The sequence below is a fragment of the Myxocyprinus asiaticus genome, chromosome 8, assembly GCF_019703515.2.
Source record: "Myxocyprinus asiaticus isolate MX2 ecotype Aquarium Trade chromosome 8, UBuf_Myxa_2, whole genome shotgun sequence".
In the NCBI taxonomy this organism is placed as follows: Eukaryota; Metazoa; Chordata; class Actinopteri; order Cypriniformes; family Catostomidae; genus Myxocyprinus; species Myxocyprinus asiaticus.
The window spans coordinates 7,112,375-7,126,599 of record NC_059351.1 but is presented as its reverse complement, the minus strand read 5'-3'; the positions used below and the strand labels follow the sequence as shown (position 1 = coordinate 7,126,599).

General features: G+C 38.9%; 1 protein-coding gene across 2 annotated transcripts in view; it reads right to left on the bottom strand.

The window, feature by feature from the left end:
- The window catches only part of LOC127444696 (long-chain-fatty-acid--CoA ligase 1-like), a 37,281-nt gene that overhangs the window by 7,412 nt on the left and 15,644 nt on the right, over window positions 1-14,225 (bottom strand). The window contains exons 2-16 of one of the 2 annotated variants that reach the window (XM_051704237.1): window positions 13,885-14,115; window positions 11,673-11,787; window positions 11,476-11,540; window positions 10,281-10,382; window positions 10,077-10,176; window positions 7,377-7,552; window positions 7,252-7,284; window positions 7,091-7,142; window positions 6,693-6,766; window positions 6,004-6,081; window positions 4,575-4,709; window positions 2,786-2,920; window positions 1,886-1,981; window positions 1,691-1,763; window positions 1,489-1,577 (exon numbers count right to left, since the gene is read on the bottom strand). In XM_051704237.1, coding sequence (XP_051560197.1) covers window positions 1,489-1,577; window positions 1,691-1,763; window positions 1,886-1,981; window positions 2,786-2,920; window positions 4,575-4,709; window positions 6,004-6,081; window positions 6,693-6,766; window positions 7,091-7,142; window positions 7,252-7,284; window positions 7,377-7,552; window positions 10,077-10,176; window positions 10,281-10,382; window positions 11,476-11,540; window positions 11,673-11,787; window positions 13,885-14,079 — 1,518 coding nt within the window. In that variant the 5' untranslated portion in view covers window positions 14,080-14,115. Of the gene's footprint in view, window positions 1-1,488; window positions 1,578-1,690; window positions 1,764-1,885; window positions 1,982-2,785; window positions 2,921-4,574; window positions 4,710-6,003; window positions 6,082-6,137; window positions 6,216-6,692; window positions 6,767-7,090; window positions 7,143-7,251; window positions 7,285-7,376; window positions 7,553-10,076; window positions 10,177-10,280; window positions 10,383-11,475; window positions 11,541-11,672; window positions 11,788-13,884; window positions 14,116-14,225 lie in introns of those variants that run through there. The other variant, XM_051704236.1, reaches the window with a different exon arrangement.

The following is a 14,225-nucleotide window of genomic DNA, read 5'->3' as shown; positions in this document are numbered from 1 at the left end:
CAGCCTCAAGTCTTTTTGACTATGATGCTACAAGCTTGGCACACCTATTTTTGGGCAGATTCTCCCATTCTTCTTTGCAGGACCTCTCAAGCTCCATCAGGTTGGATGGGGAGCGTCGGTGCACAGCCATTTTCAGATCTCTCCAGAGATGTTCAGTCGGGTTCAAGTCTGGGCTCTGGCTGGGCCACTCAAGGACATTCACAGAGTTGTCCCGGAGCCACTCCTTTGTTATCTTGGCTGTGTGCTTAGGGTCGTTGTCCTGTTGGAAGATGAACCTTCGCCCCAGTCTGAGGTCCAGAGTGCTCTGGAGCAGGTTTTCATCAAGGATGTCTCTGTATATTGCTGCATTCATAGTCTCCCAGTTCCTGCCGCTGAAAAACATCCCCACAGCATGATGCTGCCACCACCATGCTTCACTGTAGGGATGGTATTGGCCAGGTGATGAGCGGTGCCTGGTTTCCTCCAGACATGACGCTTGCCATTCAGGCCAAAGAGTTCAATCTTTGTTTCTCATGGTCTGGGAGTCCTTCAGGTGCCTTTTGGCAAACTCCAGGCAGGCTGTCATGTGCCTTTTACTGAGGAGTGGCTTCCGTCTGGCCACTCTACCATACAGGCCTGATTGGTGGAGTGCTGCAGAGATGGTTGTTCTTCTGGAAGGTTCTCCTCTCTCCACAGAGAAACGCTGGAGCTCTGTCAGAGTGAACATCGGGTTCTTGGTCACCTCTCTGACTAAGGCCCTTCTCCCCCGATCGCTCAGTTTGGCCGGGCGGCCAGCTCTAGGAAGAGTCCTGGTGGTTCCAAAATTCTTCCATTTACGGATGGTGGAGGCCACTGTGCTCATTGGGACCTTCAATGCTGCAGAAATTTTTCTGTACCCTTCCCCAGATCTGTGCCTCGATACAATCCTGTCTCGGAGGTCTACAGACAATTCCTTGGACTTCATGGCTTGGTTTGTGCTCTGACATGCAATGTTAACTGTGGGACCTTATTTAGACAGGTGTGTGCCTTTCCAAATCATGTCCAATCAACTGAATTTACCACAGGTGGACTCCAATCAAGTTGTAGAAACATCTCAAGGATGATCAGTGGAAACAGGATGCACCTGAGCTCAATTTTGAGTGTCATGGCAAAGGCTGTGAATACTTATGTACGTGTGATTTTTTTTTTTCCATTTTTTATTTTGATTACATTTGCAAAGATTTCAAACAAACTTCTTTCACGTGTCATTATGGGGTATTGTTTGTAGAATTGTGAGGAAAATAATGAATTTAATCCATTTTGGAATAAGGCTGTAACATAACAAAATGTGGAAAAAGTGAAGCGCTGTGAATACTTTCCGGATGCGCTGTATATTATATTAAATGAACTCTCAGTATTCACTGGAAAGTCAACTTTTAAAGACAGTAAGCCCAAATAGTTCTCTCTGCATACACTGTAAAGCTGCTGAAAGCAACATTGAAGGTCTTGTGGTTTCATTTGGTGACATACCTCTCCCTCTCCATTGGCTGCAAAATAATTCATTTCAGCCACATCCATGAGCTTAACAAAGTTGCAGGGCAGCGGCGTTCCCACATGACCTGAATACAGAAATCAAAAGAATCTGAATGTATGTGTGTGACTGTACAATGTATAATGTGGTTTTACACTAAACAAGGTGCATCTGTTTTTAAACTTGATTAGCATGTCTTACCTGCTGTCCAGTCTCCAGGAAGTGACATAGAGCAGCCTGCAGTACACTCTGTCTGCCCATAACCCTCATAAAACTGCAATATGATCATCAGAAATAATTAACCAGCGGTGGGAATACTGACAGCAGTATGCGCTATGCAGGTAGCAGTGTGACTGAGGATGTGACTAAGGAGTGGGTGTTTGTTTGTGTGTGTACCTGGCAGCCCAATGCTGCTCGCAGGAAGGTGAGTACAGTGGGAGAGACTGGAGCAGCTCCTGTGATCATTAGCCTCACGCGCCCACCCAGACTGGCCTGCATGGGGAGTCAAAGGAGTCAGTATGGCTACGTTCAAACAGCAGCAGAGTACTGCTGTTGTTTTAGAGTGCTAAATACGGTCCTGTTCATACACAGTTTACTATGACAGAGTGAGAGGAGTATTGTATAGTTAGAAAACAAGATAAAACTCATTTAAACTGTTTGGGCAGAGAGAGACAGAGAGAGAAAATTGGTGCAAAATGTAGGGTTTTTGATCATGTATCTGAAAGTGTAAGTAGCAAGAGTGTCCTGAAATGCAGAACAGTTTAGAATAAGTATTAAATCCTCAAAGGATGATATTTACTATCACCATCTGTCACTATGGTTGCAGGCATTATTTAAAGGAGATAGTGAAGGGGATGACTTCGGGTACAGGGCCACCACTCCCTATACCCGATAACCGATAGAAAAAGCAACTATCAGCACTGATTAATCATTAAAACCAATATATTGGTCTACCTCTAGCACCAACCCCCTAGGAGGTCGCCAAAAAGTTCACAGACTGCCCTTCTTCGTTCAATACGTCGCGAAAAAATACGTCCCGATAGCAGTCGCGAAACACTCTCCCCGTCAGACGATCGCCTGCTGGTAAATATGATTTTCGATACCAAATACCGACTGTTAAAGAGTAGACTTTCTCTTGCTTTCTGTGTCTTTATTACCTATACATTAAATGCTGAATATTTGGATGGTGAGTGTTTTGAGTGAGCTGCCAGGAAACTCTTCATGGTTTCAACCAGCATAGGAAAGCTGAGCTTCATTGTTCTACAGTAACACTCATTCTCTTTCTCTTGTGGTTACCTGCACTTTGCTGAAGATGAGTTTATCCCACATGCTGTCCTTCCTCACAACTCCACTCCTCAACTCCGCCTCTTTCCTGCTGGTGGCAAAATCCAGCAGCCATCTTTTAAGAGGAGTGTTCGCCTGTCCGAAGATCTTAATACAAACACACATTAATATATAGCCTAGTGAGCACAGATCATGTAGCATAATCAAATTACAGATATAAATGTCAATTTCAATGATTAGGGCACAAAATAGGGTCTGCAACTCTGCAAATCCTGAAGTAATTTTTTTGGGCTGTTAGCCAGAGGGGAACTGGCACCCACTGTGAGCCTGGTTTCTCCCAAGGTTATTTTTCTCCATTAACCAACATCTTATGGAGTTTTGTGTAGCTTGCCACAGTCGCCTTCGGCTTGCTCACTGGGGATATTAATACAATTATTATTTAATTACTTATTTTTAAACAATACACAATCGTATTTCAATCCAAAATGGGTAACAGGGTTGCCATTAACAGTGTTGCAGATTTAACTTGAATTACACTTAGTAGATTGGAACCATTTTTTTTTTTTTTTTATAGCTTTTGATAAACTTTATGATAGATCCCACATATTTCAGAAAAAAATATCTGTTTGATAGTTTACAATACTGGTAACAGGACTGAATGTTTGAGCTTCATGAATGCAGTCAACACTCCAGCTTGTGTAAAAATGTAGAAAATGTAATGAGATTGTTTACTTGTTTTCCCACCATGCTGCAGAAAGGATCCTAATGATAATACTTTTTGGTCACAATTTAAGTTTTAAAGTAATTTTGGTTATTAAGGTAAGATTATACATGAATTATATCAAGTGAATAAAAAATATTAACATATACAGTATATATATAATATAATATGATATGATGATATATAATATTCAACACATTCTGCTTTTCATGCTACGTTCATATTTCATGCTATGTTATGTGTGTTTCATGCTCTTATGTTACACAATTGTAAACACATATAATTCTTACTACAAAAAAAAAACAAACATCCTAATCTTATAAAAATGACATTATTGTGGCGACATTTTTGCGAAATGACATGACGTGGTCCATTACACGTATCGTGACAGTTCCGCGGTGAAATGTCCGCTGTGTATTGCTAAAAGCGAGTTAAATGTTCTCCCAAACAGATTTTTTTAAGTTTACCTCCCTACCCAAAACCTTAAACCTAATCCGAACCGATAGTGTCATAAAAAGCAAATGTGACACGAAAAATACAATTGCTCAAGCAACCACATCATTTTGATCTGCTTCTATGACACTTCTGGCTGATGTGTCGACTCGCGTAGCTCTTCAGGACTCATACAGTTGAGCTACCGTGCAACTTTAATAAGCTTCTAAATGTTGTTGGTCAGGTACTGCAAACTTTCAAATGTATCTATAGTACATTTATTTTGATGTCATTAATGTATTTTGATAGAACTGTGTGCGGAACAGAGCGAAAAGTAGGTGTTTATGAAGAGACAATCTGACGTTTTACTTGTGATTTGCGTAAAAGTGAATAAAAGTCATTGTTGTTCTAGCACCTCTAGTGTTAATTTCACCAGGAAACTGCTGTGATACATACAATGAGCCATGTAAAAATCATTTTGCAAAAGATTGTGTAGGTATAGCAACATGATTCTATGAGACCATGTTGGAAAAAAAACAACAACATGGAAATTGTGCCTCTAATACTTAAAGTAATGGACACCAAAATGTATGCTTCCCTTTTCAAAGAACCAAAGTGATTGTGTGTGTATATAATGCACAGAAGTACCTTGTCAAACATGCGGTTTAGTAGTCTGGGCACTACAGGAAACACAGTGGGCTTAAGAGTCTTCAAATCATCCATCAGCTGACGAATATCACCCTGAAAATACCCTATCCTGGCCCCATGGACCAGAAGCACTCCCTACAAAAAACACACAATTCAGTAAGCTGATAACATTCTTTCACTTAATTCTTTTCACTTAATATTGACAAGGAGAATCATTCATTTTTGTATTTTAAAGTAATTTTCCAGGTTAAAGGAATGTTCTGGGTCCAGTACAAGTTAAGCTTTTGTAGCTTTTGTGGCATAATGTTGATAACCACTAAAATTAATTTCGACTCATCCCTCCTTTTCTTAAAAAAAAAAAAAGCAAAAATCTAGGTTACAGTGTGGCACTTACAATGGAAGTGAATGGGGACAATGGAAGTGAATGGGGGCCAATTTTGGGAGGGTTTAAAACCAGAAATGTGAAGCTTTTAATTTTATAAAATTAAATAATTTTATTAATTCTTCTATTAAACCTCATATATTATTTGAGCTGAAAAGTTGTTTAAATCATTTTTAGGATTTTAGGTTTTGTTGACATTACATCGTCATGGCAACTGCAGTAAGTTGTAAAATTGGCTATAACTTTACACAGAAAAGGTTAATAAGCTATTTTTTTTTTTTCATTTTTTAAAAATAAATTTTCTTTTCTCCCAATTTGGAATGCCCAATTCCCACTACTTAGTAGGTCCTCGTGGTGGCACAGTTACTCACCTCAATCCGGAAAAGGACAAGTCAGGACAAGTCTCAGCTGCCTCCGCTTCTGAGACAGTCAATCTGCACATCTTATCACGTGGCTCGTTGTGCATGACACCGCAAAGACTCACAGCATGTGGAGGCTCATTCTACTCTCCACAATCCATGCAAAACTTACCACGTGCCCCATTGAGAGCGAGAACCCCTAATCGCGACCACGAGGAGGTTACCCCATTTGACTCTACCCTTCCTAGCAAGGGTCAATTTGTCAGCTTAGGAGACATGGCTGGAGTCACTCAGCACGCCCCGGATTCAAACTCACGACTCCAGCGTCAATACTCGCTGAGCTACCCCGGCCCCCCCAGATTTTTGCTGTTTTAAAGAAAAGGAGGGAAAAGTCTAAATTAACTTTTGTGGTAATCAATATTATGCCACAAATGCTGTCGATTGAGCTAAACCCGGAACATTCCTTTAATAATTTTGATCCGTCCATCAGTTTGTAAAAAACAAAACAAAAAAACATGTTTGCATTGCTAAAAGGACGAGTATCACATAGGACCATCCCATTTCTTCATTTTAAATGAACACATTTTGTCATAAATGTAATAGGCTAGAGTATATGTTATTGTAAAACAAATAGAAGATTTGTTCAAGATTAACTGGTTTCATGTCTGTGTGCCTGCATAAAACATACCTCAACCACTCTTTCAAACATGTGTGCTAGTGGTAGGTAAGAAATCTGAATGTCTGTCTGGTTAAGCATGCAATGTACCTGTAAAACACACACACACACACACACACACACATGCACTGTGAAATACAGCGTACCTCCACTACTCTTTCAAACATATGTGCTAGCGGTAAGAAAGAGATAAGAACATCTCGAGGACTAGGATTCAGGAACCCCTAACCAAGAGACAGATAAATAAAGAGAGTTGCACTTGACTATCAACAAAGAAAATGTTTCAAATAGCCAAGAGCTGAGGCACAAAATGAAAGAAAAATGCCCCTCAAAAATTAATTTTCACTGTTTAACATTTAATATCTAGTTTTTTATTTCTGACATTTGTTATTTATATTTACATTTTACATTTATGCACTTGGCAGACGCTTTTATCCAAAGCGACTTACAGTGCACTTATTACAGGGACAATCCCCCCTGAGCAACCTGGAGTTAAGTGCCTTGCTCAAGGACACAATGGTGGTGGCTGTGGGGATTGAACCGGCAACCTTCTGATTACCAGCTATGTGCTTTAGCCCACTATGCCTCCACCGCTCTCTATACCTCAGCTGTTGACATTTTGCTCTTTTTACCCCCACCCCAAGACAGACTTGACTAAAATACATCTGAAGGGATAATGAGGCTAAAAGCTCTTGGCTTACCTCTGTTACTTTTATGAAAGCGGCACAATTGGAAACAACATTTCCATGTGTGAGCATTGCTCCCTTTGGATTTCCTGTTTGTAAAGAAATCAGATAAATTAATGTTTTTTTGTTTGTTTGTTTTTTTTAAGGCTAGGGGTAGGGTTTTGTATAGGGTTAGCCTGTAGAATTTATTAGTATCTCAGTCCACAATTATTTACCCAAGTAAACAGGTGTGTGTATGTAAACTAAAATCACTATCCAACAATCCCCATAAGGAAAGCAGCTTTAAAAACCCTTTCTTGTGAGGGTTAGGTTGTGTTTGTGTGTTAAAAGGACCACCAAGCTACCATAAGAAAGAACTTGGACTGACAATTGCCCACACACTCTCATATATACATATGTACATAAACATATACCTGTAGTTCCACTGGTGAAGCAAATTAGAGCCAGGTCCTCTGGTTTAGGGGGCTGGGATTAAAAAAGCAGAAACCCAGCATCCATTAAACTTCCATGAACCAGAATAAAGTAAAATCCAATCAAACAATTCATTACTGTCAATGCGCTTAATTTGACTTACAATGGGCATCTTGTAGTTGGCTCTACCAATAGCCTGCAAAAACAAAGACTTTGTTGAGTGCAGTACAAGTACATGATTGACATCAATGCTTACCAGTAAGTTTAAGTGTATGTGTGTAATCAAACCTCCAGTTCCTTTAGGCTCACTATCTCAATGCCGTTCTGTTGTGCCAGTGCGATCAGCTCGCTGTTAAAGTCCTCCATGATCACAATGGTCGAGACGCTGTGCTTCCGTCCAGACACACAGTCCAGGATTAGACGAGCTTTATCCGCGATATCACAGATCACCGTGGAGATGGTGGCTACAAAAAAGTTCTGTTACTCCCCAGAAATTTATCACAATTCATCACACCAAAACAATGTGTCTTTCTAACATTGTAAAATGTCACAATGAAATTAAAGCAGAACTTGCAAGCACACAATTTTGTTTGCAAGCATGTTTTAAGGACGGAACATAAATTACGCAAGCATGTGAGCACAGACGCTTCTGGCTACGCAAACTCTATTTCATGTGTAGTTGTATTCTAAAATGTATCAGACTGCAATTCGTAACACGCAAGTACGCATTGCATTCTCAACATTGGCACAAGGGGCGCTATAGAGGACATTAGTGTGAAATAGTGATGGGAAGTCCAGTTATTTCGGTTGGTTCATTTCAATGAACTGGTTAAAAAAAACGATTCACCAGTTCGTTTACGTAATCAGGTAATGACGTCACTATATATGATGCTAATACGCCGGCGTCGTAGAATACACTGTGAACTGTTCGCATCTACGGTGAGTTTTCTCTTTCAAGTCAACAACTGTCATGGCGGAGCAAAAGTTTGAAGAAAATATTGCTGAGCAAGTTAAAGTCAGTACATTTACTGATTGGGGGGATGGAATAATAGGGTTCAAAACAGTGTTACTATGAATGCAAACTTTAATACAGTGAAAAACACACTCTATTAGCATAACATAAATATAAATAAATTCTTTTGAATGTCCATGTACTAAAATAAAATATTTGATGCCATGAATGTACCTTCATTAACTATTACTATTATTTTGAATGGCCATGGAAAATGAAGCAATGTGATAATTTTACCTGGACGCAAAAAGTAGTCCGTTAATTTACCTGATGAACTTTCACCTTTTGCTGACCCTTTATGCGTCGCAGAGCTAATGTGTGCTTCTAAATCACTTGCACCTTTATTAGCAACTGACACATAAGTGCCAGCTTTACATGTCATACATTCTACTTCCCACGGATCTCGACCTGGACGAAAGCATGGGAATTTTTTGTGCAATCTTTTGTAAATTTGCACTTTCATTTGGGCATTGTTTCCACTCAGCTGTCATTTGATGCTACTGTCATGCAACTCTGCTTCACACGTCTCTCTCATGGAGAGATTAACAGGCAAGAATTTGGCCAATAGTTGCTGCAAGCCTCTTATAATCGACCAATCGGTGTGCGAGAAGGCGGGACTTACAAAGAGGGGTTAAAGCAATGCAAATATACGCACACACACAGTGAAGTATTAGATCAGATGCACATCATAATGCAACTAAAGCCGAATCCTGGACATTTTCGCAAATTTAGAAATCCCAGCCGGACGCTTTTTTAAGGTCCGAAAAAGAGGACATGTCTGGGAAAAAGAGGACGTATGGTCACCCTAAAAAATAATGATTCCAGTTTATTAGCACAGACTTCTGAAGGTAACTCTATCGCCCCCTTGAGAACTGATGTTTTGTTACCACCACAGTAATGCAAGAACGCACATTATGTATGTTCAACTGGGCAGAGCGTTGGTAACGTGTTGGCCAAACACCCGCAACTGAGTTCGTGCGCTTGCATAAAGTATGTTTCTGGCCTTACTCTACACAAAAGACAATTAAATATTTTACAACAGAGCAGAAAAAGAAATACAAATTTTAGATTGAAATTTCCATGACAAAAATTTTATTCATTACTTTTCCATGCATTGAAAACACCATTTCCAGGTTTTCCAGGACCATGAGAATCCTATTATATATTGTACATAAAAAATACCGGATTGCAATATAAATTGGAAAAAAGTACTGATGTCCCGATACCATTTTTTTTTTTTTTTTGGAGAACGAGTAAGAGTACCAATACTTTTTGTTTTGGTACTTGCTGATACTGAGTCCAATACCTGTTTATTTTATTTTTTTACTGAACTCCATATCAACAGTTTATTTCAATTTTATTATCAAAATGTTGTTTAAATAAATTCATTAAAACTTTAATCAAATGAAAGTATAACAATTAAATTTCAACATGATATTGTATTACTTTTATCAAATGAAGTGCTTTTATACAGAACCTCACAGCACAATCCAAAATACAACATTGCAGTTACATTTTGTCAAATAAAGTACTGCATAACCACAGCACCACAGATGTGATAGATTGCTTAAATATAATACAATTATTATTTATTTATTATTATTATTATTATTATTAGTAGTAGTAGTAGTAGTAGTATAGTGAATATTATATAACTATACAGTAGTGATATATTTCTGTCATACTTTTTTCATTTTAACTGAGCTTTTATTTTGAAGTGTTCTGTTTTGTTATGACCAAGGAGTTCTGAAGCTCCCCACTTTGGAAAAGCCAGTCACTATGTGACTCAAAGTGATTATTAAACTGAACAAGGCTACTATTTAAATAAATAAATATGTACTCTGTATGTGCCTCAAAAACAAAAACATGAGCGTGGTATTGGACCCGATATAGAAAAAAAGTACATATAGAATCCACATATAGAATAAAGTATAAAATATGTTCAAAAGTCTAACTGTAAAAATGGGCTTGCTCACCTTTGTCAATGATGTAACTGATGGCCTCTGTGCCCAGTGTATCATATAGTGGAACCGCCACCAGTGAATATGTATAACATGCCAGCTCTGAAATTGTCCACTACACCAACACACATATACTATGATAGGCAAGAGTGTATTACAAAAATTGGATGTAATACAAAAATACAGGGAATACAGTATATGCATACAAAATGTGATTACCTCTGGTCTGTTCTGTGCAAAGATGCCAATATATTTGTCTCCTGACTGGCTGTGACCCCTGTGAAGCAATGCTGAACCTGTGAACTCTGCCCTGTCTGCCACCTACAAACACATACATTGTACAAAATATATAACTTACACATTGCATATCCAAATCTGCTATTAAATACCTGATATCTATAATAGTATTTTATCTAGATTAAACATAAGACTAGAATCCATGCACACGGTTAAAGGGATAGTTCACCCAAAAATGAAAATTCTCTCATCATTTACTCACACTTATGATATCCCAGGTGTGCATGACTTTCTTTCTTCACCAGAACACATTTGAAGAAAATTAGAAAATTATCTTAGCTCAGTAGGTCCTTAAAATGCGAGTGGATGGTGATCTGATTTTTGAAGCTCCAAAAATCACAGACAGTCAGCATAAATGTCATCCATACGACTCCAGCTGTTAAATTAATGTCTTCTAAAGTGACACAATCACTTTTGGTGTGAAAAAATATCAATATTTAAGTCATTTTTAACTCTAAATCATCGCTTCCCGTAAGCTTCACAAGAGGGTGGAGATCACGCGGTCTCTCGTGTGACGTATTCATGTTGCCATGATACAGAGGTAATCTCACGTTCTCCTCTCAGTTGAGACATCCAGGAAGAGCACAGAAATGCACCATTGTAAGCTACTGCACCAACCAAGCTACTGTACAGCATTCCTCCTTCTAACTTGTAAACAGCGCTGCCCTTCCGGCTGTGACGCACGTGCCTCTGTTTTCGCGTTTCAAATGCCAATGCGATTACGTCACACGCACATACCGTTGCTCACCGGAAGCATTATTTAGAGTTACAAAAATTAATTATTTCGCACCAAAAGCGATCATGTTGCTTTAGAAGACATTAATTTAACAGCTGGAGTCATATGGATGACATTTATGATGACTGTCTGTGATTTGTGGAGCTTCAAAAATCGGATCACCATCCACTTGCATTTTAAGGACCTACTGAGCTAAGATATTTTTCTAATTTTCTACAAATGTGTTCTGGTGAAGAAAGAAAGTCATACACACCTGGGATATCATGAGGGTGAGTAAATAATGAGAGAATCTTCATTTTTGGTTGAACCATCCCTTTAAACTAGTTCTGGAATAATGTTTTAAAATTACTAGCAATCCACAACAGACTGCAGCAGTCTTACCTCTTTATATGAGAGCCATTTATACGGCTGGTTTGGTTTTCGTGACCCTAGACATGGCCCATTTTCTAAAAATATATATAAGAAAAAACAATGCTTTATGCTTGTAAATATCTTACTGATATTTTACAAAAAAAATCAATAAAAAAATAACAGTATCACAGAGTTTAACATCTGCTTTTAATGACCAGATGACTTACTGGACACTCTTAGTCCTCGTAAGAAAAACTCATACATTGTCCGAGCGTCATCATAGTAGTATGCCATGTATGTGTCACAGTCTAGTAGAATAGAACGCCGAGCATATTCACCACCCTGAAAAACAAAAACCATAATCTTTAAAGTTCAGAACGTTTTGTGCAAAACACTCAAATCAGGACACTAAAGGATCTATGTAATGATGTATAAATAAAAACAGACTCTTGGCAATACATTAAGGAAATAGTAGGCTGGTATTTACTGAAAATCTTCAACTCTGCTGTAGCTCTCAAATCTTATTTGCGCTTGTGTTCAATTCAAAACATTCAAATGCATTTGAACCAATGAAATATGAACAAGTGTTCATCATTTTGGAGCTTGACAGCCCCAGAATTTTCATTATTGGGTGAATTAGATGCACACAAATCTGAAAGTAATATATTTGGCCTGGTTAGGGTTTGAAATAAAGAATAGGCCATTAACAGTAGAAGTAAGGGAATGTGCAAATGGTCATTCAGTGATGTTGACTGACTTCATAGCTGTTGCCAAAATGTTTCTGTGTGTTTCCATAGCAAACATGAAGGACCACCAGTGTTTCTGCAACATTCCTCTCTCAACCAGAGATAGAGGCAGAGTTAGACAGAATGTGTAACTATGATCAAGGACAGACAGCTATAATCGCAGCAGTCTGCATGAAAGAGGCTGTAATTATTCACATCTTCTCTAATAGCATAGCCTGTGCACACATGTACAGTACATGCACATACATGCATATACATGCACAACCATGCTCAGTGGATGAGAACAGGGCGTTAAAGAGTAGGAAGAAAGCAGGAATGTGGTTAAAAATAGACTATTTCAAGAAAAGCTGTAGGTGGGGTGTCTCCATGCTTTCAGCACATACTTAAACACACACAAAGCCTTTGCTTCACAGACAGGAATTAGACATGGTCATTATCAAAACCTCAAGACATGGTCTCAACAAAATCTAGAGCAATTTTTGTGCACTGAGCCATTTAAATACATGAATGAGGACACAGATAGGGACACAGAACTCAAGTCAGCTCAGTGTTCTTGCATGCAGAGTATTGTGACATGCTTGCATTTAACGCATATGGCGACATGCAAAGAGTTAAACCATTTCACATTCTGAGGTTAACCCAAAGGAAACTACTGTCTGTACTGCTTAACTGCACTGAAGAGCAAAAAACCTTTTCTTAGAGAAAGTTTGCAAGTTATCACTGAAGTTTTGCAACTCGAATTACAGCAGTCAAAGCCTTTTATCCTTTCAAACGTGGTGGATTTTCAAGCTATGGCTGCTAAGAAACTGTTGGTAACACTGGCAGTTACTTTAAGACTATGTGGAAAGCACAGCTTCCCCTAAAATTTCACAACAAATGCGTCAATGACGAGTTATATAGGTACAAATATTCTACTGTGAATAAATTACATATTACTCTTTGTGCATTTCAATATTTTAATGAATAAAAGTGCAAAATATCACAGATCACTATTGCACTGTTTGCTCAAGTTACACAATACACCTTTTTCAACATAAATAGGTCCAAAGAAGCCATGTTTCAATGGAAGTCTATGGCATATACCAGTAGCATTTAAATCAATGGCGCAAATGTTCGATTGGACAAGAGGATCTAAACACGTTGGAGAGACCCTTCTGTCCATGATGTTGCTATGGTGATGCCTTGCATAACAGGCTGATAACTGGTCTGCCTGAAATATTGGTCTCTCTCTGGTTGGCACTTTATGACGGATGAGGATTCTAACAAATTCTAACAAAGTCTACACACATTTTCCACAAATTTCTAAAGTGTTATCTTTCTAAGCTTTCACAGAGACAGCTAGGCCATTGCTTGAATGAGTTACCAGTGCCACATAAAAAACAAATTTGCTTGGTTGTTTGCATTTTGCTCATATGGCCCATTTCAGTCTAACAGCCTGTCTACACCGGACGCGAGCGGTAGACAAGTTGCAAGTTTGCCTGCTTCATGGCTAAAATAAGCTGCAATACCAAACTTCATTCAAATTGCCAAAAGTCTGGCTCTGCAAAGGCTAGTCTAACCCTGAGCCCTGACCCAAACCCTGAAGTCCCTACCCCTAGTCTCTATTTATTACCATCTGCCATGTCTCACTTCTGCTCTTATAATTGGTTTTGCTATATAAAACTTCAAACTTCACAAGTATTTTCACACTTACTGGTATCTCCACAGACTGCATGCTGAGGTCACAGGGTGGTTTGAGGGCTTTGGGGCGGGTGGCCAGCCAGTAGGTGGTGATGGCTGCGAAGGCGCCCATGCCCATGAGAGTGTTGGTGGGAATACTCCGCACATACTGCCTCACGTCATCCAGCTCAGGCATCCGCAAGTGCCGGATCAGATCCTGGGCCTGCATTGTTTTGCAAGGGTGGGAACCACTTACTGCAACTAACTAAAGTATAAAGGAGAAACACAGAGGGAGGACTTTTAGTGAGACACAAAACTGTTTAAGTTGTTGTTGTTTTTTTAAAGCATTTTTACAAGTGCAAAAATGCATTTATG